Here is a 24,516-nt window from a genome sequence, read left to right as displayed (position 1 = left end):
TGGCCTTCTCCTCTGTAGGGTGGAAAAAAAAAGAATGAATAGACAGTAAGAAATAAGAATAATAGGAAACAATAGAATTTGATGTAAATAATTCGGTTTCTGTCTGATTGGTTGAATACGAGCTTTGATGTGAAAAAAGTAGACGCACACAAACCAAAAGAAATGTGTTAAAACACAAAATTGTTGAGATTTGAAACTCTTCAGCCCAGGTATATGTAAACTTTAGCCTCAGTTGTAAAAATGTGGCAATAGTATTATCGAAACAAAGAACCAGTAGGACAAGTTTAGGTATATTTATTTACGGCATGCACTGTATTCAAAGGACATATATCCATTTACGAATGATAGTCATGTTGATGAGATTATTTCTTTTTTGTTGTTGTTTCCTGAATATTTGCCTCAGCAAGTAGCATTAAGCATGAGTAAGGATCATTAAACTGGGTGATGAAGAAGATTCACTCCTGACTCAATTTGTATGTTCCTGATTATTCCGTCTCCTTTCCATCAGTCGAACACACGACACAAGGTCTTGGTTATGGAATACTGTCCATATGGCAGTCTGTACACAGTCCTGGAGGAGCCATCTAACGCTTATGGTCTCCCTGAAGACGAGTTCCTCATCGTCCTGCAGGATGTTGGTGAGTAGAGATGGGATTGGATTTGAATTCTCACTTCTTATTGGCTTAGAAAGACCGTTCACGTTTATCTAACATGAGCTGGAAGGAGTCTCCAGTGTCAGTGTTTGTTTTCTGCCATGGGGTCCAAGTCCTATGGATGAAGGGCTTCGTATCTTATATATGTCTGTGTGTGTGTGTTTTTTATTTAGCTTAAAGAGAGGGAAGAAATAAGGCTGGTGAGGGAATATTCATTTCTGCCCGAACATCAGTGATAACAGGAACTCTCTTGTTTCTTGGAAGTTCCAGTGTTATGTGTATGACGTATCATTTCTCAGTTCCGAAAAAACAAGCACACAACTGTTAGGTTTAATTCATTCAGTACTTTACAGTCTGTCTAGAAAAACATTCTCATTGGAGTACAAGGCCAGGTTCTAAGCACAGGCTCAAGCTGTTTGTAGACCCGCTCAACTCGCTTCAGTGTAAAGTGAATAAGTGAAGAGGTGGATCTCCAGTCTTTGTTTGAAGAAGGTGAATAAGCTGCTTAGAGAGCCAAGTTCATTCCACTACCTGATTACCTGTACAGAGAAAATCCTTAACATATGTGTAACATGCCATCGTCCCGGAAAGTATTAGAAAGGCAGGGACAATTCTGTTGTTTTTGCCTTAAACTGGAGATATTTGAGTAGATTTAGCAGACGCCCTTAGCAAATAACATTTATCTCATTTGTTTAACTCAGCAGTCAAAGGGTGTGAACTCACTTAGATGAAACAAACTGACAGACAATAAAAGCTGAAATTCTGATCTATCTTCTTGTATTTTGATCTCAGATCAAACATGTTCAGAAGAATTATGCCGTTCTGATATTTCTCATGTTTGCAGTGGCTGGAATGAACCATTTGCGGGAGTATGGAATAGTCCACCGAGACATTAAGCCGGGGAACATCATGCGTGTGATTGGGGAAGATGGACGCTCTGTATACAAGCTTACAGATTTCGGGGCAGCGAGAGAGCTGGAGGATGATGAGCAGTTTGTGTCGCTGTATGGGACAGAGGAGTACCTGGTAAGACCTGGTTTCCTGTTTTCCTGTAAACCTTGATGCAAATATCGTTGTAACATGCTGCATTGTGCTTATTAATATAATATGAATGTGTATAGGGTAGATCACTGGATCTGGGGAACATTGTGGGTACCTCTACTCCACCTCTGTTTGTGCAGTTTGCATGTTTGCCCCATGGTTCAGGGGATTTCCGTAACGTTTCAGGGGGTTTTCACAGGGCACGCTGATTTCCTAGGCCAAAGACATACCTTGTAGGTTTATTGACATGTTAAAAGTGTGTGTGTGATTGTGCCCTGTCATGGGTTGGTACACCATCTAGGGTGTCTCTAGGTTCCCTGTGTATAGGATAAGCTTTATAGAAAATGGATGGATGTATCACTGGTTTTCAATCTTTTTGTTGTCCCTTTTAACTATAAAATAAATTACCTTCAGTATGGATTTAATTCATGGAAATGATTAAAATATTCCAAATAATAGTTATTGGAGCTATACAACTTTCTGTACCTGAACTTTCCACCAATAGAACATTGCTGATTGGACCTCTAAATGTAATAACTTCTATAATAACGTTATGATAGTTAGTTGTGATCTCCACTACTGTAACAACAGTACAGTACTTCACAGTCTCCTGGGGGTCACCACACCTCACTTTAAGAGCTAGAGTGGCTGATATAGCTTTCTAGTACAAATATTTGACATATATAATTTCACACCAGACCAGTAATATCTAGATTTCTGAGCAGAAAGGTAGGGCAGTGAGTTTGATAAGAGAGATAACATCATGCGTGTATTTATCACGTCAGGACTTCGTAATCTCTGTTTGTAACACTATATGGTATATTATTAATAGTTGTGAAACAGATTTATTTAAAAATATATTAAAAATCAATACAACATATAATAACAAGTAAAAATTTTTAAAAAAAAAGCATATCCTCATATTATGGCCCTACAAAACATTACTGATGTGGCCTGTGCAGAATTTGAGTGTGACGTGGGTTAAACTAGAAATTATTCATTTTACTTCTTCAAAAATTTGCAGAGATTTTTAAAAAATAAATTGATTTATAAATTATTGTAAAACAACAGTTATAACAACACCCACAAGCACCTCTGGTGCATCTAGAAAGACTTGTTTTAAAGTTTTTTGTGATGATATCTGTACTGTCAGTAGCTGAGGTGTGTGTGTGTGTGTGTGTGTGTGTGTGTGTGTGTGTAACAGCATCCGGACATGTATGAGAGGGCCGTGTTGAGAAAAGACCACCAGAAGAAGTACGGAGCCACAGTGGACCTATGGAGCATCGGCGTCACATTCTACCATGCCGCTACGGGCAGCCTGCCATTCCGACCTTTCGAAGGACCTCGAAGGAACAAGGAAGTTATGTAAGACCTCTACATGTGCTTATTGCTCAGAGTGCAGGAACTCTTCTGTTTACACTAGCAGGAGACTAATCGTGTCCTAAGGGAAATTACACAGTTGGAGCAAGGTGATTGCAACAGATCTGATTTTCCTGGTTAGGCCATCGTGGTTCAGATCGTGGACCTGAGTTTCAACAGGGATTGGTTTAGATTTAATAATAATACTCATAAAAAAAGATTTGCTTAATTTCTTGGAAGGTCATGCATCCAGGCTTAGCTTGTGTAAATTTAGAAAAATATCACGATAAATATCACGTCCAAAAAACTGGATACTGGTATCTAAAAAATGCTGGAATCAAAAAAAATAATACTGGTATCTAAAAAAATACTGGTATCTAAAAAATAATATTGGTATCTAAAAAATCATATCTAAAAAAAAATACTGGTATCTAAAAAATACTACTGGTATCTAAAAAATCGTATGTAAAAAATAATACTGGTGTTTAAAAAAAACTGGTATCTAAAAAAAATTCTGGTATCTAAAATATACTTGAATCTAAAAAAATAATACTGTTATCTAAAAAAAATATTTTGATATCTAAATAAATACTGGAATCTAAAAAAAATAATAATACTGGTATCTAAAATAAATACTGGTATCTAAAAAAATAATACTGGTGTTTTAAAAAAAAATGGTATCTAAAAAAATTCTGGTATCTAAAATATACTTGAATCTAAAAAAAATAATACTGTTATCTAAAAAAAAAATATTTTGATAGCTAAAAAAAATACTGGAATCTAAAAAATAATAATACTGGTATCTAAAATAAATACTGGTATCTAAAAAAAATACCTGTATAAAAGAATGTCCTCTTTCAGATTTTAAATTCTATTAGATTGTTTGTTAGATTTTAAATACTGGTATATTTTTGCTATGGAAAATACGTCAGGCCTGTTAGTTGATATATTTGTTTTAGTTTTTGCTATATTTCCTCCCAACATGGTGTTTAGACTGATTTTTAGATGGTATTTTAAGTCAGTGACTTAGTGAAACAGTGTTAATGTATTTATTAATAGAGGCTTTAATAGCGCTTCTGTGAGTCGCTCTGGATAAAGCCTTCTGCCAAATGCCAGAAATGTAAATGTAATATAATCTGCAGTAAGAGTCACTGGATCTTTAATGAGTATCACAAAAAACAAGAGTGTGGTAGTGAATATCTGCATGGATTCTTCGACTTGGGTGCAAATGCTGTAGCTAATCATTAGCCATGCCGATATTCAGTATAACTGCACAGATGTGAGCGTGGTATTGCGTCTGGTGAAAATGGCGTCTCTTCTTCCTTTTTATTATCTTCATCTGACAAGCTTTTATATTTTACGTCAAAAGGTATGTTCATGGAAAAAGTAGCGTTTGCTACTTTCCTGTCCGCTGATGATGTCCCTAAGTAAATACTTAATTTATCCCTTTTCAGGACATTCTTTAGTCCTGTAATCCTTTGTTTGTACTCATTAATGAATTAAATAAAAAGAATCATTACAATAATCATATTTACAGTCTAATGCTAATCCTAAAGGCAGTAGGGATGAAGGATCTTCTGTGGTTCTGTAGTAACTGTGTTGTATTAGAAAGTGAAATTTTATACATGATGAACACAAACAAGTGGAGTGAAACATCTCAGTGTCTCAGGATAAAGAAATTATCTTAAGGAGCACATATCTGGAATACAGCTCGACCAATCATATTAGAGGACCGGAGCTGAATGTATAATGTGGCAATGTAATATCATGTAGGTTGTTTACGTTTACATTTCGGGCTTTTTGGTTGACACCCTTATCCAGAGTGAATCTCATTTTATACACTGAGTAATAAGGGTTAAGGGCCATGCTCAGGGGCCCAGTAGTGCCAAGAAGTCACAACCTTCTGATCAGCAGTCCAACACCTTAACCCTTGTTAATCTCGTTAGACCACAGAAGTCTAATCCATACTGAAACACTGTCTTTCATCAGGTACAAGATTATTACTGAGAAACCCTCAGGAGCCATCTCAGGACAGCAGAAGTTTGAGAACGGCAAGATCGAGTGGAGCACAGAGATGCCGGTGTCCTGCAGCCTCTCGAAGTCTGTCCACTTTCACGTTCACACACACTCTCTTATCAGACTCATTGTTTTTTAAAGCAGAGATGACGTGTATTTTCTGACTTGTCTTTTTTTGTTGTTGTTTATTGATTCAGAGGCCTACAGAGTCTGCTAACCCCAGTACTAGCCAACATTTTGGAGGCAGACCAGGAGAAATGCTGGGGATTTGACCAGTTCTTTGCCGAGACCAGTGACATCCTGCACCGCACGGTGGTTTACGTCTTCAGCTTACAGCAAGCCACGCTGCACCACGTCTACATCCACACGTACAACACGTGAGTGCACTGGAATACCCAGAATCCCCGGCTCAACAGTTTGTAGAAATTAAGCTGATCAAGAACTGAGAGGTATTTACATAGTAACAATCCAGTAGGAAGTGGATTATATTTCTAATAACAGCAAATCTTTCTTTCTTTTCTTTTCATTCTTTCTTTATTTATTTATTTCTTGTTTTTTGATGATTTATTTATTGATTATTATTTTTTTAATTATTTCTGATTAGCACAGATGCACATCTCCTCTCTCTTCCTCTCTCTCTTTCCCTCTCTCTTTCTCTCTCTCTCTCTCTCTCTCTCTCACTTTCTATTTTTCTTTCTTTTCTTGTTTTTTGATGATTTATTTATTGATTGATTTATTAATTTTTAAATTATTTCTGATTAGCACAAATGCACAATCTCCTTCTTTCTCTCTCTCTCTCTCTCTCTCTCTCTCTCTCTCTCTCTCTCTCTCTCTCTCTTTCTTGGTTTTTGATGATTTATGAATATATTGATTTACTATTATTATTTTTAATTATTTCTGATGCACAGATCTCCTTCTCTCTCTCTCTCTCTCTCTCTCTCTCTGTTTGTAAGTCGGGTGGTTCTTAGCCTCCATAATGTGCACTAAAACAGTGTAATGCTCACCTAGACCTAAATTTTACACAATCCTTACGTACCACAGCAATCTGTCAACAACTACCAGCTCTCTCTTTGTAGCATTGCTGGTGAATACTCACAACATTGTAGTTCTCACTTACATTAAAGCAGCTATACGTATATCTTTCCCTTCTCAAAATGCATTAGACCCAAAAAACGTAGCCTGTTACTACAAAACCACTGAACCGTTGATCCTGAAAGAAAAATGTCTGACTTACAAAACACTGACACTGGAGGCTCCTTCCAAAAGTCTCCGTACAGAAAGATTTACCACATCAACGCACACTTATTTGTGGAGCATTAGTCATACGAGTCCCTGTGCAAGAGAACGATAAACATATTAGAGCCTGTGATTTTAAATTAAAGCCAGAATAAATGAAAATGAATCAGCCGATCAGATTTGAGAATCCTTAAGCAGCACTGTGTTATAGCTCCCAAATCCACCAGCTGTATCGAAGGCTAAACTGCAGTTATGTCGAATAGAATTCTTGTCGGCCATTTTGCATTTCTCAACACAGCCTGAATTAGCAGTTTAGATTAAACCCTAAGTCTAACTCATATTTTTGTTCCTTCTTTTTTCCTTCACAGAGCCACACTTTTTCAGGAGCTGCTCTTCAGACGCACAAACATCAGCCCTCCCAATCAGGAGCTCCTGTATGAGGGCCGACGCCTCGTGCTGGACCCCAACAGACAGGCTCAGACATTCCCACGCACCAGCAGGGACAATCCCATTATGCTCCTCAGCAGGGAACTTGTCAATACTGTTGGACTCATCTTTGAAGACCGTGAGACCACGTCACTTCCTCACACACTCCAACACACTTCACATCTCACATCTGTACACTTGTTGACGTTTCTCTTTCTACCACATCACATTTTACTTTTTTAAAAATATTTAATATAGACAGGAATGTCAGTTATTAGCTACACCACCAGCACTTTTGGGATTGCAGATGTGTTTGCACAGATGTGCCGTGAAATACTTCAGAAACTCAAGTCATTATGTTCAGAAGATCTGAGATACATTTCAAAATTAACGATTTATTTAGGTCATTTAGACTGGAAGAGAATAAGAGTGAAGCTGGACCATGATTATGATTTGTGTGTGTGTGTGTGTGTGTCTGTGTGTCCATCCAGCGAGCCCTCCCAAAGTCCAGCCACGATATGATTTGGATTTGGATGCCAGCTATGCAAAGGTAATGGTTCTTTTTAGAGAAATTAAGAACTACTTAATGCTTGTATTATTAAGTAATTGATTATTTTTATCCATTAAATGATTAATTAATCAAGACCAGTATTATACAATGAGTTAAAGCATCAGTAAGTAAGCTTAAGGCTATTATTTGCTGTAAGAATCAGCACTGTAATGAACGTTTGATAAAATTAAGAACTAAGGCTGAACATCCTTTGTACAAGAAAACATGATGAAGTGGCCTTCTAGTGACCACTGAGGATTTAGTGGCCTATAGGGTTTACTACATGCAAGAAATCTTGACAAAGTGGCCTAAAGGGTTTCCTTATGATGAAGAAAATGAGGTGTAGTGCTCTATAGGCTCCCTGACATGTGGTAAAGTGATGCAGTGCCCTTTAGGATGCTCTTCCAGTATATGATGAAGTGCCTTAATGGGTTTCTTTCCAATGGAAAAAGTAAGATGCAGTGCCCTATAGGCTCCTCAACATTTGATAATGTGATGAAGTGCCCTTTAGGACGCTCTTCCAGTGGAGAATGTATGATGAAGTGCCTTAATGGGTTTCCCCTCCAATGGAGAAAATAAGATGTAGTGCCCTATACGCTCCCTGACATGCAGTAAAGTGCCCTTTAGGACGCTCTTCCAGTGGAGAATACATGATGAAGTGCCCTAATGTGTGTCCTGCCAATAGCAAAAATGGCTGCATTGCCCAGCTGGCTCTCCTATATGTAAGAAAATGTGATGTGCCCTTTAGGATGCTCTTCCAGCAGAGAATATGCGATTCAGTGCCCTATAGGGTTCCCCAACTTCTACTAGAGAAAATGGATGTTTTTGTTTTTGCAATACAATATTTCTATTAGAGAGGTCTACATAAAGTTATTTATTGCAACTTTATCAATAACACCAAGGCTGTATTTCCAGTATAATGTGAACAGCTGTCCATCATCTTATGTTTTTCTAACTTTTGCAGCAAAAAAAAGTATGCCTTCTACCTTAATACTACTCTGACGTAATTTAACAACAATGTGTTATTGTTTGTTTAGACGTTTGCCGGAGACGTGGGCCACCTGTGGAAAACCTCGGAGTCGTTACTCGTCTATCAGGAGCTGGTGAGGAAAGGAGTGAGGGGGCTCATGTAAGTCCACTAAATTTTTCAGCTTTCTTCATTTTTGTGGCATTTGATTAGGATCACACAGCAGAAGAGCAGCCTGCTTTTTTCCCTAGTAAAAGCGGTGGGTGACTCTGAAATGAGCTGAAGTTTTCAACTGTTCAGTACTAATGATGCATTGGACTTACCTCAGAAGATCACAACATTTTCAGTCAAGCTATCATGAGTGATGGTATAGTCAATGTTCTAGACGTGTATGTATAGCTAATATGTCATTATTGATATTTATATGGAAAAAAATAACTCCACAATACAGCATCAATAAATTTTTTGAGCAATTTTCGATATGTAGCCTATGTTCACAGTAAATAATACACACTCCGGACACACACACACGTTTTGTTCTTCATCCACAGTAGACGTAATAACGCTACAGCAGTATGGGTTACGTAGTTGAAAGGTGACACACATTCCCAAAACAGGGAAGTAGAAGAAGAATTTTTGGAGATTTGAGGTAATATTTACAGCCGTATTGCCCAGCCCCGTGTCTGTATCCTGACTGATCTAAAGCAAACACTTGTGTATAAAGTGTAACTTCTTTAAAGGCAAGAAGATCTCCTGTGTTTACTGTTCCTGCCATGAGCGGCCATTTTGACTTGGTGTCAATTGCTGAACTTGGGGTTTGAGCAGACCTTCACTTTTCGGTTCCTCTAGGAGGAAGTTTTTTTGGGTGTTCTTGTTTTGTTTTGGAGTTACGGGTTTTAGTCGAATTCAGCATTTCGGACTCCCTGGAAGCTCCACCCCATCCTCTTATCTCACAAAATCTTATCTCGCTTAAAAAGATGCTTAGATGCAACACTCCGGCTTTCTTTCAAGGTGAATGGAGAATGTTTTCATTTTATTTTCCACTCATCGATTCAGATCTGTTATAGTATATAGTCTTTATAGTATATAGTTAACCTCTTTGTGTTTCGGATACTGGTGTAATGTTTTTCACTAAACAGGTTTCTGTTAGTCAGCATTCACTCAACAGCAGCACCTCTACACTACGTTAGAAACAAAACATTTCATTCAACGGTTTATTAATTAGGACCTGCAGCTCAGCGTACCTTTTGGTTTTTTTCCACAGAGAGTTGATGAAAGAAGACTTCAATGAGGCGGCGCATAAGAAAGCGGAGGTTTTCCACATGTGTAACCACTGCAATCAAACCCTGGAGAAAACCCAACAGCTGTAAGAGCTGCACGATCTCTTCCAAGCTAAATAAAGCTTATTCTATACTGACTTGACCTTCAAGGACAAAACATGTCCGGATTCTGCAGATGTTTTAAGTGTTTCTGAAAATTGCATTGCGTTTGATTTGATCGGATTTTAAACATGCGAGAGTAAACAGTGTAAATTATATTGCTAAGATGATGACCTTAAAAGACAATCATTCTAAATATATTTGATACATTTCATCTAATGAAAAGAAATATCACTTGTGTTTAAAAGTAAATGGAGTCTCTGTCTAGAGAAATACCATGACGGATAGGATACGACATTAGACCGGCAATTTAAAAAAATCTTCTTCTAAAAACTGTACAAATTCAAGTCTAAAATGATTGAATTTTTAATCACCAAAATTACAAAATTATAGATTAATGCAGCGTAACGCAGGTAAAATAAGCACCATTACTCTCTGTAAATATTGTGTTCAATACTTATTTTACCCGCTGTATGCTTTCTGAATAGAACAGCAAAATTTGTAGACAAAATATATTAAATATTTTGTTGCATGATAGATAATAGAAGTGATTTCAGAGGGTCTTCATTTTAAAAAAAATTGTTTTTTAAGGGTATCTGGTACAAAAATAATAGAAAGTCTCAACAAAAAATATAGAAGGGCTTCCTGGTTTGAGGAAACGTTCGGAGGGAAAGAGGAAAACCTGAATAACGTCAGCTGTAATGTAAATGAATAGTGTAGTGTGCATGAAAGGGTTAAACACCTGCCAGTGACCCTTGTTATAATAATATAGTGATATAGTTATCTAAGGGATGTGATAGCTTAGAGGTTAAAGTTTGGACTACTGATCTGAAGGTTATGAGTTCGAATCCCAGGTTCACCAAGCTGCCACTGCTGGGCCCCTGAGGGAGGCCCTTAACCATCAGTTACTCAGTTGTACAAAAATGAGAGTCGCCCTGGATAAGGGCGTTGGCCAAATGCCAGAAATGTAATTTGAGCTAAAGGTGTATGTCTTTGTGTGCTGGTATTTATTAATTTATCACTGCTGTCGTTTTGTTGTTGTTCAGATGTGCAACATTAATGCAGGGAAATATGTTATCAACTGAATATGATGAAATCTCAGACTTGCACAAGAAAGTGATTAGAGTAAGTATCTGTTAATACTGCTTATCATTTCTCTACAGTTTCAGACCCTTAACTAAACAAGGAGCTAGATTTTGTATTGTATTGTTTAGCATTGAAGAGGCACAACAGACTCAGAGTCAAGATGGCAACTGATGTTAATGATTACTTTTATTATTATTATTATTATTATTATTATTATTATTATTGGTATTATTGTTTCATATTTTCAGTCCTGAATGAATACATTTCTGTGTTAAGCACACACACACACACACACACTTATGTTTGTTTCCTCTGCACACAGCTGTCTAACTCACTAGGCTCCATGGATCAGACCATGCAGGACCTCAAAAACAAATTCCTTCCTGGAGGAATGCTGACAGATACGTGGACACAGCAAGTTGGCACACACCCTGAAGACAGAAAGTGAGTCGTGTTTTGAAACCCTGTGTAAAAAGCAGTGCTAATCCCGCTTCACAATTAAACATGTGAAATGTTTCTCTACTCGGGGTTTAGAATGAACAGAACCCGGCGTTAAGCACAGTGGGAAAACCCTTATGGGTTTTAGAAGGTTTTACTGACAAAAAAAATCACAGAACAAATATACAGTTAGCCAATAATTATCTATTGATTTGTTGAATCAGTGCCTCCTGGAGCGATCCCGCGCTCTCATTGACACGGCCCGGGTTCAATTCCTGGGTAGGGCAGGGCGCTAACCCAGCCACTGAAGACGTAACTCTGAGCGCCAGCCCCAGGCCAGGGATTAAATGGCTAGGGATTAAATTAAACCTGTGCCAAATCGAAACATGCGGACTAAACGATCCGCTGTGGTCACCCCAAACAGGGAGCCGCCAAAAGAAGAAGAACAAATTTGCTGAATCAAATATAACCCTGACCACAGGTCTTCTACAGATGTTTCTCACTACATCTACAGAAAGGTCAAAATTTTGTCGCTGGTATATATATATATATATATATATATATATAAGAAAAATTTTACTCTGTCATAATCTGGTTATTCTCAAATGTCAAAACAAGAAATTTCTATTTCCAAGCTCCACTCTAAAGGATGCCCCACCTACTGTATATCTACATTTACAACCAAATCTATGTACAGAAAACACATTACTGTGAAGAATTATAATATTCTCTTTTTATCAGGTCTGTTTTCAAAACTTTAGTCACCTGTACTAGCACTCTTCTGTGTTTTGATGATGAAGTGATGACTCAGGTCTGTCGTGAACATACAGCTTTGTATCTACAAACTGATAAAGTGCATGATTGTTTCACAATGACACTTAGCTTCATCACGTCACGTCACGAGCGTTCGGTGAGTCTGAAAGATGCTAGGCTTGTGAGGTTTTAGACATCTTTGACTTTTTACTGCTGTGTTTGTTAAATCAGCGTTATCTGGTAGCTTAGTGGTGAAGGTGTTGGACTACTGATTGGAAGGTTGTGATTTCAACTCCCAGGATCCATCAAACTGCCACTGCTGGGACCTTGAGCAATGTCCTTAACCTTCAGTTGCTCAGTATAAGGGCGTCTGCCAAAATGCTGGAAATGTCTTCTTCTTCTTTCGGCTTTTCCCTTCAGGGGTGGCCACAGCGAATCATCTCTCTCCACCTATCCCTATCTTCTGCATCCTCAACACTTACACCCACTAGCTTCATATCCTCATTTATTACATTCATATACCTCCTCTTTAGCCTCCTGCCTGGCAGCTCCATGTCCAACATTCTCCTCCCGATATAAAATGCCGGAGATGTAAACGTACAAAGTGGCTCAAAATATAAACATATCCATGTTGCTGAAATATATTTATGTTGGTAAAATTATATTATCTGCAGGAAAACTTGATTTTGGACATTTTGGTTTTCCTGATTTCAGAGTTCAGGTTTCTCCTGATACACAGCTATATCACAGATGGTTGTAAATAGTATAGAAATAGAAATGTGGTTAACACGTACAGTTACAACTCGCAAATGATTAAAACAGCAAAGTGAACCGGTGAACTTTAAGTAGGATTGGGAAAGCCAGGTCAGTGGCCAGGCACAGATATCATTACTGACTCGCTCTTCACCTTCCAGTGTGGAGAAAATCAAAGTGCTTCTTGACGCCATTACAGCCATCTATCAACAGTTCAAGAAGGACAAAGCTGAACGACGTGAGTAAACACACTCGCTTTACAGTTAATATAATTCTACTAGAAAGTAAATTCTGTCTCTTTCTGATTCATCTTTTTTTTTTTTTTTTTTTTTTCACTCTTATTCTTATTCTCTCTCTCTCTTTCTCTCTCTCTCTCTCTCTCTCTCTCTCTCAGTCTCTCAGTTTCCATTTTCAAGTATTTGGCATGATTGTGTGCATTTAATACAAATACAAAGCATCATTTGTTCTTCCATTCTTTTCTATATTGATGCTTTGTATTTATATTTATACATTATGTATTTATTAAAAGACAAAATGCACGGTGTCGATGTGTGTGTGTGTGTGTGACCGAAGCACATTAAACTAATAAATAAACTAAAATCAATAAAATGCAGTAAAGAATCTAGGAATGGAGTGAATCAGATGTGTGTGGAGTGTGTATAGTTGATGGTTTGTGAGCATGTGCAGATCAGAGATAAAGGTGGCTCCTCCCACCTCAGTAGCACCTGCGACTGTTAAGGGTATTTTTCTCTTGTGTTATGAAAGATATCAAAGTCTCTCTCTCTCTCTCTCTCTCTCTCTCTTGCCAGGTCTACCTTACAATGAAGAACAAATCCACAAATTTGACAAGTGAGCCTTGTGTTTGTCTTTTTTTTTTTTTTTTAAATGTTTTCTCATTATTAGCAGCTATAAGACATTCTCCCTAACGTTCACTTGTGCTATTTAAAGGCAGAAGCTGGTGCTTCATGCCACCAAAGCTCGAGCCCTGTTCACAGAAGAGTGTGCAATGAAGTATCGGCTCTTCATCTCCAAGAGCGAGGAGTGGATGAGGTAATTTCAGTGGATTTCACCGAGACTGTGTACTGAAATCACGGCTCAGTGTTTTCTTTCGACGTGAATAGAATCCTTACTGTCTTACTATATACTGTATAAGAGGGAGGAGAGGATGAGGTACTGATTTAACTGAACTCCAATCAGTGAAAAAACAGTAATTATTCATTATTACAACTAAGCTGCAGCTATAGAAGGGAAACAGAAATAGACATAAGTAAGGTGTGTGTGTGTGAGAGAGAGAGAGAGATTTGTATTGCCAAATGTGGCTAGCCTGTTGCCATGGAAACTGGGGCAGAGAAGCTGCAGAGAAGCCAATCAGCACATGCTGATAACTGGGTCTTGTTTTTCTGCATGGTTCTGTGTGTGTGTGTGTGTGTGTGTGTACACATGGAACAGAAAAAGACTCGTAATCTCAAGTTATTGATTAAGATTCAGCACCAAAGCCAAAAACTGAATAAGTTTTTAATGTCAGATGTCAGAATCCGCTATCAAACATCAGGAACTGCTTCTATTTCAATTATTTATATATTTTTTAAAAAACATTGCCAGATGTTCGCAGATGTTCGGACATTTGAGTGTGCTCCAGAATTATTGGCCCCCCTTATAAAGATTATAGGGGTTGAAATGATTTCAATATATTAAGAAAAAAAAATATATAAGATCAAAATGATTGGCACCCCTGCATTTTGTCCCGCTTTTGCCGTCATAACAGGCAAAAAAATCTGACACTCCTCAATATGATCAAAGTTTCAGGTGCACCTAGCGTTCATGGTTTGATTGTTGACATCATGATGGCATCGAATTGCAGATGTGTAGATTTATTGACCCCCAAAATGCTTCTGTCTGTTGCAGATCTCCAACTGTGATCCATGTTTAGATAGATAGATAGATAGATAGATAGATAGATAGATAGATAGATAGATAGATAGATAGATAGATAGATAGATAGATAGATAGATGTTTATTGATGTTTGCCTGTATAATCATCCTCCTCACTGTGTGTGGGGGCAAAATACACTACCAGGCAGCTCTGTCCATTTTAAACTGCTTAATTATGGCCCTCGTTATTGAATTGATCAGGGGGGTTTTTGTTTCCAGCCATCTATTTTGAAAGCCGTTTGCTGATTTATGAAGGTGATGACTGATTAATGAAATCTGGCTCATCTGTCACTTAATACCGCAGTGAAACAGGAAGTGATGGATGTCTGAATAAGAGTTCCTGAAGACTCACATGTTCCATAAAAACACATACAAATATCAATAGGGACATGTTTTAGGAGCGTTTTGTTTATAGAGATTTAGTACCAATCATTGTGATGTGGTTTAAGGTTATTTTTTCTTGAATCAATGAAACCAGTTTGTTTTACCAGGATGCCAATAATCCTAACATTCTGGAGATTTCCAGGCATCACAAACTGATGTCTGTGTCTGCTCTAAGCTGAGGAAAATCCTTTTTTGTCATTAAATCAACAGATTTTCTTTCTTTGTTAAATATGCATCTATATATGAGGTGTACGTTTACGAAGGCCTTCATTACTGAGCCAAAGATGACCAGCTGTTTACCAGGAATGATGATGATGAAGGTGTGGTGCTTTAATGATTATCTCTTTACAGGAAGGTGCATCATGTTAGGAAGCAGCTGCTGTCCCTGAACAACCAGTTTCTCAACATGGAACAGGAAGTGACTGTGATCATGCAGCGTGTGTACAAGGTAACGGCAACACATGGCATTCTGCGCTCAACTCGGTTTGGTGAAAAGTTGATAAATAAGAGACGTGGAAGATTTTTTGTGAATTAGAGATGTCTGATGTGAGCATGTGTGTGTTTAGATTCAGGAACAGCTCCCACAGAAGATCATGCCCATTCAGTCCAGCGGCATCAAGCCCCAGGCTTACCTCAGCCAGAGCACTCTCGTGGAAATGACGGCGGGGTGAGTGTGTGTTTGTGTGTGTTTGTGTGTGTGTGTGTGTGTGTGTGTGTGTGTACTGCAGCAAGCTACACTGCACAAAGTAAAGTTTTCATCCACTCGTATACTTCATACACTTTTAATTGCCTTTCTACCAACATGCTAAGTAGTTAATCTTCCCATTGAATGAAATGTTTTTCTCTGGTTTAAAAGGAGGTTTTCCAGTCACTGAATTTATATAGCTCTCTCTTCTCACAGTCTGAATCTTAATCCTGCTCATAAACTTGCATCAGTGACTTTACTGCATTTAACTCATTGAGGGTTTCTAGGCGTTCTAGTTCTCTACACTTCTGATGCTTTTTGCTTATTACTTTACTGGCAGTATGGCTTCCTCTTCTCCTCTTTCCAGGTGCCGCCTCACGGCTTCAGCTCCTTTTTCTTTTATCCTTCTTGCAGAATGTCCAGGTTTACTTGAGTTTACTTCATTGTTTTATGGTAGAGGACAGGCTTGAATGTTAGGATCCCATGTTATTCTTGAGCTCTTATGACTTATGAAAACACCGAGTCTGTATCAATGCAGCCCTCTTCTTCTCTGAGAAGATCTTCACCCTCAGCATCTTCTCCAAGACGACTCCATGCAGCCTCTGCAATCCTTTTCATGACTCAATGCTCAAAGCATCATCTCTATGACAGGAATCACTGTCAGGAATAACAGTTTGACGTAACTCTTCATAGCCGGCGTTTACATCGTTTGAGGCTCTGCTTATCTTCTCTATGATGCCTTGCACTGTTTGAAAGATGCTCTATCAGTGTTCGCCTTCCCACTTCTCATCAAGTGTTTGTGAAATGGTTTTCCATGTCATCATGTAGTTCCTTACCTTTCTCCATCAAAGTCCGGGATCTTTGGCTTCTGCCTGGCTCTGCTTTATCAATGGATACTGTTACAGCTACACATACTCTGGCACTCTTGTTAAACCCACCACTTTTTCCCATCGCATACATTCTGATTCAGAACTGGCTTGATTTCTTTGATTACATTACAATGAAGTGTACTAATCACAATGTAGACTGAACTGAGCTATGTGAACTGCTCATTCATGAGATTTATGAAATGTTAAACTCAACAAACTGGCAGCATGATTTGAATGAAAGCATATATATGGGGTATATACACTTTTCCACTGGCTGTATATCACAGTACATATGTTTAGCGATACCATCAGACAGAGAATAAGCATATGGCATTAGCACTTATATTAAACAATGTATGATTATCACACTCTGCACTTAAAGTCTCTTTGCATCGACTGGAAGACTTAGTCCACTTCAAGGCACCTTAAATGAAACTTGAATGTGCCATGCTTTCTCCTCACTATGCTCCCTGCTCCCCACTTGGACCTTGACGTAACCCCCATTTACACTGTTCCTCACTCCCCCCCTGGTCTCGCCATGTCCCTCATATAACCCAGAGTTCCTGGCCTAGTGGGGAGTTAGAGTCCCCCTCTAATGCGCGGTTCCCAAAGCTCTGTCACAGATATCTAGGACATCTACGTGCTCTCTGGCTGACTGTCACGTCTTCTTTGTTTTTCCTCCATGTGCTCTTCATTTGTTTTTCCAGGTGTGTTTGCCCCACCCTTTTCATTGTTCTCTTTTCTTGCCTACAAAGACACCACTGGTGGGGCAATGACATGAAAGACACCCCTGGTGGCACAATGACACCAAAAACACCACTGGTGGGGCAATGACACCAAAGACACCACTGGTGGGGCAATGACATGAAAGACACCACTGGTGGGGCAATGACACCAAAAACACCACTGGTGGGGCAATGACACCAAAGACACCACTGGTGGTGAAATGACACCAATGACACCACTGGTGGGGCAATGACATGAAAGACACCACTAGTGGCACAATGACACCAAAAACACCACTGGTGGGGCAATGACACCAAAGACACCACTGGTGGGGCAATGACATGAAAGACACCACTAGTGGCACAATGACACCAAAAACACCACTGGTGGGGCAATGACACCAAAGACACCACTGGTGGTGAAATGACACCAAAGACACCACTGGTGGGGCAATGACACCAAAGACACCACTGGTAGGGCAATGACACCAAAGACACCACTGGTAGGGCAATGACACCAAAGACACCACTGGTGGGGCAATGACACCAAAGACACCACTGGTAGGGCAATGACACCAAAGACACCACTGGTGGGGCAATGACACCAATGACACCACTGGTGGGGCAATGACATGAAAGACACCACTAGTGGCACAATGACACCAAAAACACCACTGGTGGGGCAATGACACCAAAGACACCACTGGTGGGGCAATGACATGAAAGACACCACTGGTGGCACAATGACACCAAAAACACCACTGGTGGTGAAATGACACCAATGACACCACTGGTGGTGAAATGACACCAATGACACCACTGGTGGTGAAATGACACCACTGACACCACTGGTAGGGCAATGACACCAAAGACACCACTGGTGGGGCAATGACATGAAAGACACCACTGGTGGCACAATGACACCAAAGACACCACTGGTGGTGAAATGACACCAAAGACACCACTGGTGGTGAAATGACACCAAAGACACCACTGGTGGTGAAATGACACCAAAGACACCACTGGTGGTGAAATGACACCAAAGACACCACTGGTGGTGAAATGACACCAAAGACACCACTGGTGGTGAAATGACACCAAAGACACCACTGGTGGTGAAATGACACCAAAGACACCACTGGTGGTGAAATGACACCAAAGACACCACTTGTGGGACACTGGTGGTGTCATGGTAACAGATTTTGGTATTAATTTCTGTGCCTTGATCATCAACCAACATGATATTTCATTTTGGTGTTTAGTCAGAAAGAGTGTGTTCACTGTGTTTATAACAGAGCCTGATGCTGATAGTCAATCAAAAATCCCATAAATACTATCTATCTATCTATCTATCTATCTATCTATCTATCTATCTATCTATCTATCTATCTATCTATCTATCTGAAAACTGCACATTAATTTAATCTAGTAACTATTTGAAACTTTAAACAGTCTGGCTTTATCATCAGCCAACATCCCAGTTTGTCATGATAAACTTTACCTGTCTTCTGCTTCTCATTATTATTCTCTGGGGTTAGATTTTGGACAACGCTGACTCAGGCAGATGTGTTATTTATAAAAGCAGTCCACCAGCTAAACAAAGATCACTTCAGATTTCTGAGATAAATAACATGCTCATGATCTGTTCATTCTGTATCTAACTCAGACATTTACAACTCTGTCTTCTGAACAGAATGAAGTTTTCACTCCGTGACATTTGTTTGTTTGTTGTTGTCGTCTTCAGGAAAATACTATTATTACTAAACTCTTACTATTCTTTAGAGGGTTTTTTTTTTTTGCTTCAGTTTAATTATCTTTTATTAGATGATTAAATTTATTAGATTATTATATCAGTAGATTTGAAGACTTTTGGGGTTTTAAATAAATAAACATACACAAAAGTGTTGTTTTAAAATTTAATTCAAAAGACCTATGATTGTAAATATTGTATATACCATGACTGTCTTTTGAATTAAATTTTAAAACAAAACTTTTGTGTATGTTTATTTATTTATAACCCCAAAAGTCTTCAAATCTACTGATATAATAATCTAATAAATTTAATCAGCTAATTGATCATGTCAAAGATATTTATGAATCAGATATGAAACACGTGTGTGTGTGTGTGTGTGTGTGTGTGTAGGTGGATGCAATGGACTCTCTACTAAAGGCAGGTGTGTGTGAGGCATGTGAGAGAGAACAGAAACACAGGAAATGCTCCTAGCTATCCAATCATGTAAAATGGGCGGGGCTCAGACTCTTTCGATGTGCTAATATTGAGTTACCAAAGCAGAAAAACATGGAGTAAAATGCTGAGCTGCGGAGCAGGAGTGTATACGAGTCAGATATATGTGTGTGTTTGTGTGTATGTGAGCGTGAAACTCACAGGCCATCTGGATCTGGTCGTCGAGCGACGCAGACTCCAGCATGTAGATGGTCAACGGTTTCCGAGGTGTTGTAGTTGTGGGTGCATCCTGGGAACAGAAGATGATATTATTATTATTATTATTATTATTATTATTATTATTATTATTATTACCCAATACTATAATTCCACACTGTTATACACTATAATTGCAGAATACTATTAGGAGAATATTATTAGGGTGTGTGTGTGTTCTTACTTTTGTGATGTCATCCAGCTGCACATCTTCCACATTTGCCACAGATAGAGATTGCTCCTCATCTGCAGCTGTGGCTTTAGCAGTATCTGGCCCCTCATGTGGAGCTTCAGCCGGAGCCCTTTCTGTAGCTGGAGCTTTCTCAAAGATCTCAATGGTGTCTTCAGAGGGAGCTGTCTCGAAGACCGGGACATCTTCTACAGTGCATTAATGAAGGCATCGGTGATCAAATCGTCAAGCATTTCTATGCTTACTGCATGTGAACACATGCATGCAAATACAAATCCATAATGTTTTAGCTCCTTTCTTCCTTCCTTGATACACAGAAAGGACCAAAACAGTCTATCCTCCAGTATGTGAAAGGAAGAGTTGTCTCAATGCGCTCCTATGGAAGGTTTTCTGTACTTCACTGCACTTTCTACACTTGTAAATGTGTGAAGGAACTGCACTGCTCCATCCCAAGATCTGAACTTACAATAGCTTGCAGTTCATTTATTGCCATCCCTCATCCTTGATGTTGCACTCGCTCAGGATGGTGCTTAATAAGTAATAATGAGATATGATTCTGTATTGGAAGAATGGCTGGATGTTTCTCGTGTGGGTGCAATGCAGAATATACTAAGCGTCCTCCTACCGTGAGGATACCATGCTCATCTAAGAAGGGATTCAGCTTATGTAACTTATCTTTGGTTTTCACATCCTTTCAGCATCTGAGGCTCTGTATCTCCTTACACAGGGTTGATTCCTGAACCATTCTGATAATGGTGAGCTCTGTTTCCTTTCTAGACTTGTGGCTTCGCTTCTTCTGAGACCCTTGACTTCTTTGGCACGTCACTTCAGTCAGGCGATTCATGATCGTATTATGGACCTGGACTTCTTAAAGCTCTGGGTCATTTATTACAGTCTCTAAATCCTTAATATCTCTGCTGGAAAGTTCATTATGCCAAAGAAAGTCTGGTCCTGTAAACCATTTGGAAGTCTGCTGTGAGGTTTCTGGAGGCATGATCAGCAGGGTTCTCTTCACAGGTCACATACCTCCAGGGTTCAGAAGCTGTATGTGCTGAATACAATTTGCCACAAAAACATGAAATCTTCTGGCATCATTATTGTAGATGGTCTGTCTCTAATTCCTTTCTGAGCATGTCACTTGTTTTAACAGCTACCACTGCTGCTGACAATTCAATCCTAGGTATGGAAGTGACCATAGTATGGGTTGATATGCTTTGACTAGGGAGCAATGAATCTCTCCTGATGTGCTGATGACCCTGAGATATGTGCACTCTGAGATATGTGCATAATGTTGCACTTTATTAAAGGGTGATGGATCTCCAAATCCTAGTCTGAAAGCTAAGACTCCCACCATGGCTGCAGGTCATGCCCAAATGGTTCATTCCAGTCGACCTTGTCTCTACACATCTACTGCAAAATCTGCTTCCCAACGAGGAAACCCAGCGGGTCATAATATGTATGCCACAGTAGACAGGACTCCTCTCCTAGTGAGCATGTGTTCCTCGACAACTACTCTGAAGTGGAATTTGTCTGATGTACTGCACCACTATACCCCGAGCGTATACCCCTTGAGGCCGTAGTTAGCACAGCTGGGTGCTCCAAACAAGTGTACCTTCATTCTGTACAGTGATGCTTGAGACTCTATTCTCTCACAAAAAACGGAATCTCAGGTCATCTTGATCCTCTGCCTTCACATGGAACTGATGAAACATTCACTAGGGTTCAGTCGGTGTTCCAGTTCATCCCAAAGGTGTTCAGTGGGGTTGAGTCAGAGTCAGGGCTCAGTGCAGGACACTCCAGTTCTTCCACTCCATCCTTAACACACCATGTCTTCAGGGGCTTTGTGCACAGGGGTATTGTCATGCTGGAACAGGGTTTGAGTCTGAGTTCCACTGAGGGGAAATTGTAATGTTACAGCATACAGAGCCTTTCTGTACAATTGTCTGGTTCTAACTGTGAGACTGGAGGAAAAAACACATCTGGGTTTGATGATCGGGGTGCACAAACTTTTGACCATGTAATCTTTTTTTGGCTAATCATAAACACTGATTTTTTTTATCGTTCTCAAGGATGAAGAAATTGAAAGAGGAGATGCAAGGAGTAGTGAAAGAGCTGGCAGAAAACAATCTCTTCTTGGAGAGGTAACTAACATGTCTGTCTCTTCATGATATGGACTTTCAAATTTGAAGATATTTTATTGAAAACTTTGCACCGTGTGTGTGTGTGTGTGTGTGTGTGTGTGTATGACCCTGCTTTAGGTTCGGCACTCTGACAGTAGATGGTGGACTGAGAAATGTGGACAGGATCTGAGAGCACAGCGGAGCTACAAGACACGACGCTGCTTGAAGAGATAGTTCCGACGAAAAAAGGAAGAAAGAAACGGTGTGCGATGCATTTTTGCTGAAACTATTCCTTTATGGCCAGTGTTCGTTTTTGAAGGGATAAATAAGATTGCCAAATATATATTTCTGTATATATGTCCATGTAAATAATAATCACTTAAAGAGAATTTATTTCATTTTCTTTCCTTTTCTTAAATCTATCTGTAAGTTAAATAAGAGCTGCCTGCTTTTCAGCCTGATGGCCTGCTTATCTTGACATCCATTCATCTGTGCTTGTTTTCCAATCCTTCTTTTCCCCTTGCACTCCATTTTTCTAAGACGCATACGACCTTCAGATAATTAGACTGTACTGTATTGGTCTCTTAATTCTGCCCATGCGCGACATTAAAGACTGCAAACCTGCTATTACTGTATTCTTTTCTTTAATAATAGATTTCCAGTGCATTGTTTAAGAAGGTGGAGGCACCTCAAAGATGAAAATTATTTTACATTTGTAATGTGTCTATATGAATCAGACTCTGAAGCCATGTCAGCTGTAATGATTAAGACGAACAGAAGGCATAGAAAGAAATATTATGACATGATCAATCTCATATCCTTCTCCTCTCTTCCACCCACCTGCCATATGAGCAGATAAGAGACATGCCAGGAATGTCAGTGTTTATACGGGACACTGGAATGGTGTGAAATACCAATGGATGGCTACAGCACCCAAGATATAGTGTTGTTCATTGTGTGAAATCCTCCCAGCCCGCAGGTCCCATGAGTAATGACTACAGTAAGAGAGAAGCGGATGAATGCGTTGTGGTATGCCTGAAGTCGTCCTCTAACATCAAAAAATTTTATCAAGTCAAGACGGGGAATGTCTATGCACGAGGTTGCATGGCGACGGATGAGGTTTTATCTCTGTCTATGACAGAAAAGCGTTAAATAAATGTGAAAAATATGTCAATGTTGCACGGAATTTACGCAAATGAGAGCATTGCTTCTGATTTACAGCATCAGCATCATCATCTCTCCCAATGTCTCATCACACATTAGACTCCCATGGTGACCGTTACAAGAGTCACTCAGCCTTCGGGTTGCCATGACAACCGGATGAGTTGCTACAGCGACATCTATGAGCGCCAAATCTGCAAATGACAGCAAACCCACCCGATGGTTTAATGTGAACTGAATGGCAATCAAAAACCCACCAAAAGCTGGAATAATACTGATGTTCAGGCTTACAGCATTATCACATAGGGAAATAGTGCAGTTTATATGTGATGGTGTAATATTCTGTTATTTTTATTATTATTATGATGATGATGATGATCATGAGTGCTGTTGGAAAGGGTTGATTTGTACACTAGAGGGCATCCATGGATCAGAACGTTTACACTTTATATTTGAACTAGAAAATGTCAGCAAGGTATGTACAAGTAATGGAAAACCTGGTAAATAACCAGCACTTAGCATAACATAAACCTGCTTGCTAAACTCCTCACTATTGTCAAGTAATGGCAAGATAGAAGAATAACCGTATATTGATTATATAATTATTTTAGATTTAAAAAATACATCTTATCCAAAGATGTTCCAATGGCTGGCACTATTGGGGGGGTTCAGTTATACAATACCTAGATAACAATTGGTCCAGTGCCAGCCCACATTCATCAATTTTTCATGGTGCCATAAAAATAAACTCATGCTAATGTGCCTCTCAGAACACCTCTGTAAGCTTTGATGAGACTGGGTTTCAGGCATGATGTAAACTAAAACACTGATTAAGATGCCAGACGTTCTCAGAAATTTCTTTGTCACAGGGTTGGTCAAAGGTTAGCTGTGGACACCTGACCATCACAGCCTTACTGAACAACCCATTCTATCAACTATGGAAAAATAATTTTGCTGCAATAACATCTTCCACTCTTCTAGGAGAGCTTTTAACTAGATTTTAGCACGTGGCTATGAGGGTTTCTGCCAATTTGTCCAAATTAGTGATGTTGTACATGCAGTTCATCCCAAAGGTGTTCAGTAGGGTTGAGTCAGAGTCAGGGCTCTGTGCCGGACACTCCAGTTCTTCCTTTTCAACTTTAATGGATCTCAGGGGTTTTGTGCACAGGGGCATTGTCAGGCTGGAACAGGGTTGAGTCTCTTAGGGAAAGGCAGAATACAGGCAGTTTTCTGTACAAGTGTGTGCTTCAGACCTTGTGCCAACAATCTGGGGAACAACCACATATAGGTGTTCAGGGGTGCATATATTTTTGGCCATATAGTGTGTGTATCTTTCACCTGGGAATATGGACA

General features: G+C 39.3%; 1 protein-coding gene across 2 annotated transcripts in view; it reads left to right on the top strand.

The window, feature by feature from the left end:
* The window catches only part of tbk1 (TANK-binding kinase 1), a 28,564-nt gene extending 5,935 nt beyond the window's left edge, over positions 1–22,629 (top strand). For both annotated transcript variants that reach the window (XM_058417373.1, XM_058417372.1), the window contains 18 exons: positions 509–638; positions 1,498–1,679; positions 2,899–3,059; positions 5,043–5,153; positions 5,267–5,446; positions 6,674–6,870; positions 7,223–7,281; positions 8,319–8,410; positions 9,513–9,614; positions 10,674–10,752; positions 11,036–11,157; positions 12,819–12,895; positions 13,467–13,506; positions 13,606–13,707; positions 15,325–15,421; positions 15,540–15,640; positions 21,952–22,023; positions 22,141–22,629. In XM_058417373.1, the coding sequence (XP_058273356.1) occupies positions 509–638; positions 1,498–1,679; positions 2,899–3,059; positions 5,043–5,153; positions 5,267–5,446; positions 6,674–6,870; positions 7,223–7,281; positions 8,319–8,410; positions 9,513–9,614; positions 10,674–10,752; positions 11,036–11,157; positions 12,819–12,895; positions 13,467–13,506; positions 13,606–13,707; positions 15,325–15,421; positions 15,540–15,640; positions 21,952–22,023; positions 22,141–22,192 (1,956 nt within the window). In that variant the 3' untranslated portion in view covers positions 22,193–22,629. The remainder of the gene's footprint in view (positions 1–508; positions 639–1,497; positions 1,680–2,898; positions 3,060–5,042; positions 5,154–5,266; positions 5,447–6,673; positions 6,871–7,222; positions 7,282–8,318; positions 8,411–9,512; positions 9,615–10,673; positions 10,753–11,035; positions 11,158–12,818; positions 12,896–13,466; positions 13,507–13,605; positions 13,708–15,324; positions 15,422–15,539; positions 15,641–21,951; positions 22,024–22,140) is intronic.
* Positions 22,630–24,516: the final 1,887 nt, after the last annotated feature.

The sequence above is a fragment of the Hemibagrus wyckioides genome, linkage group LG19, assembly GCF_019097595.1.
Source record: "Hemibagrus wyckioides isolate EC202008001 linkage group LG19, SWU_Hwy_1.0, whole genome shotgun sequence".
Classification (NCBI taxonomy): domain Eukaryota; kingdom Metazoa; phylum Chordata; class Actinopteri; order Siluriformes; family Bagridae; genus Hemibagrus; species Hemibagrus wyckioides.
Note: the sequence above shows the minus strand (reverse complement) of the source record. Positions and strands in the feature narration are given on the sequence as shown.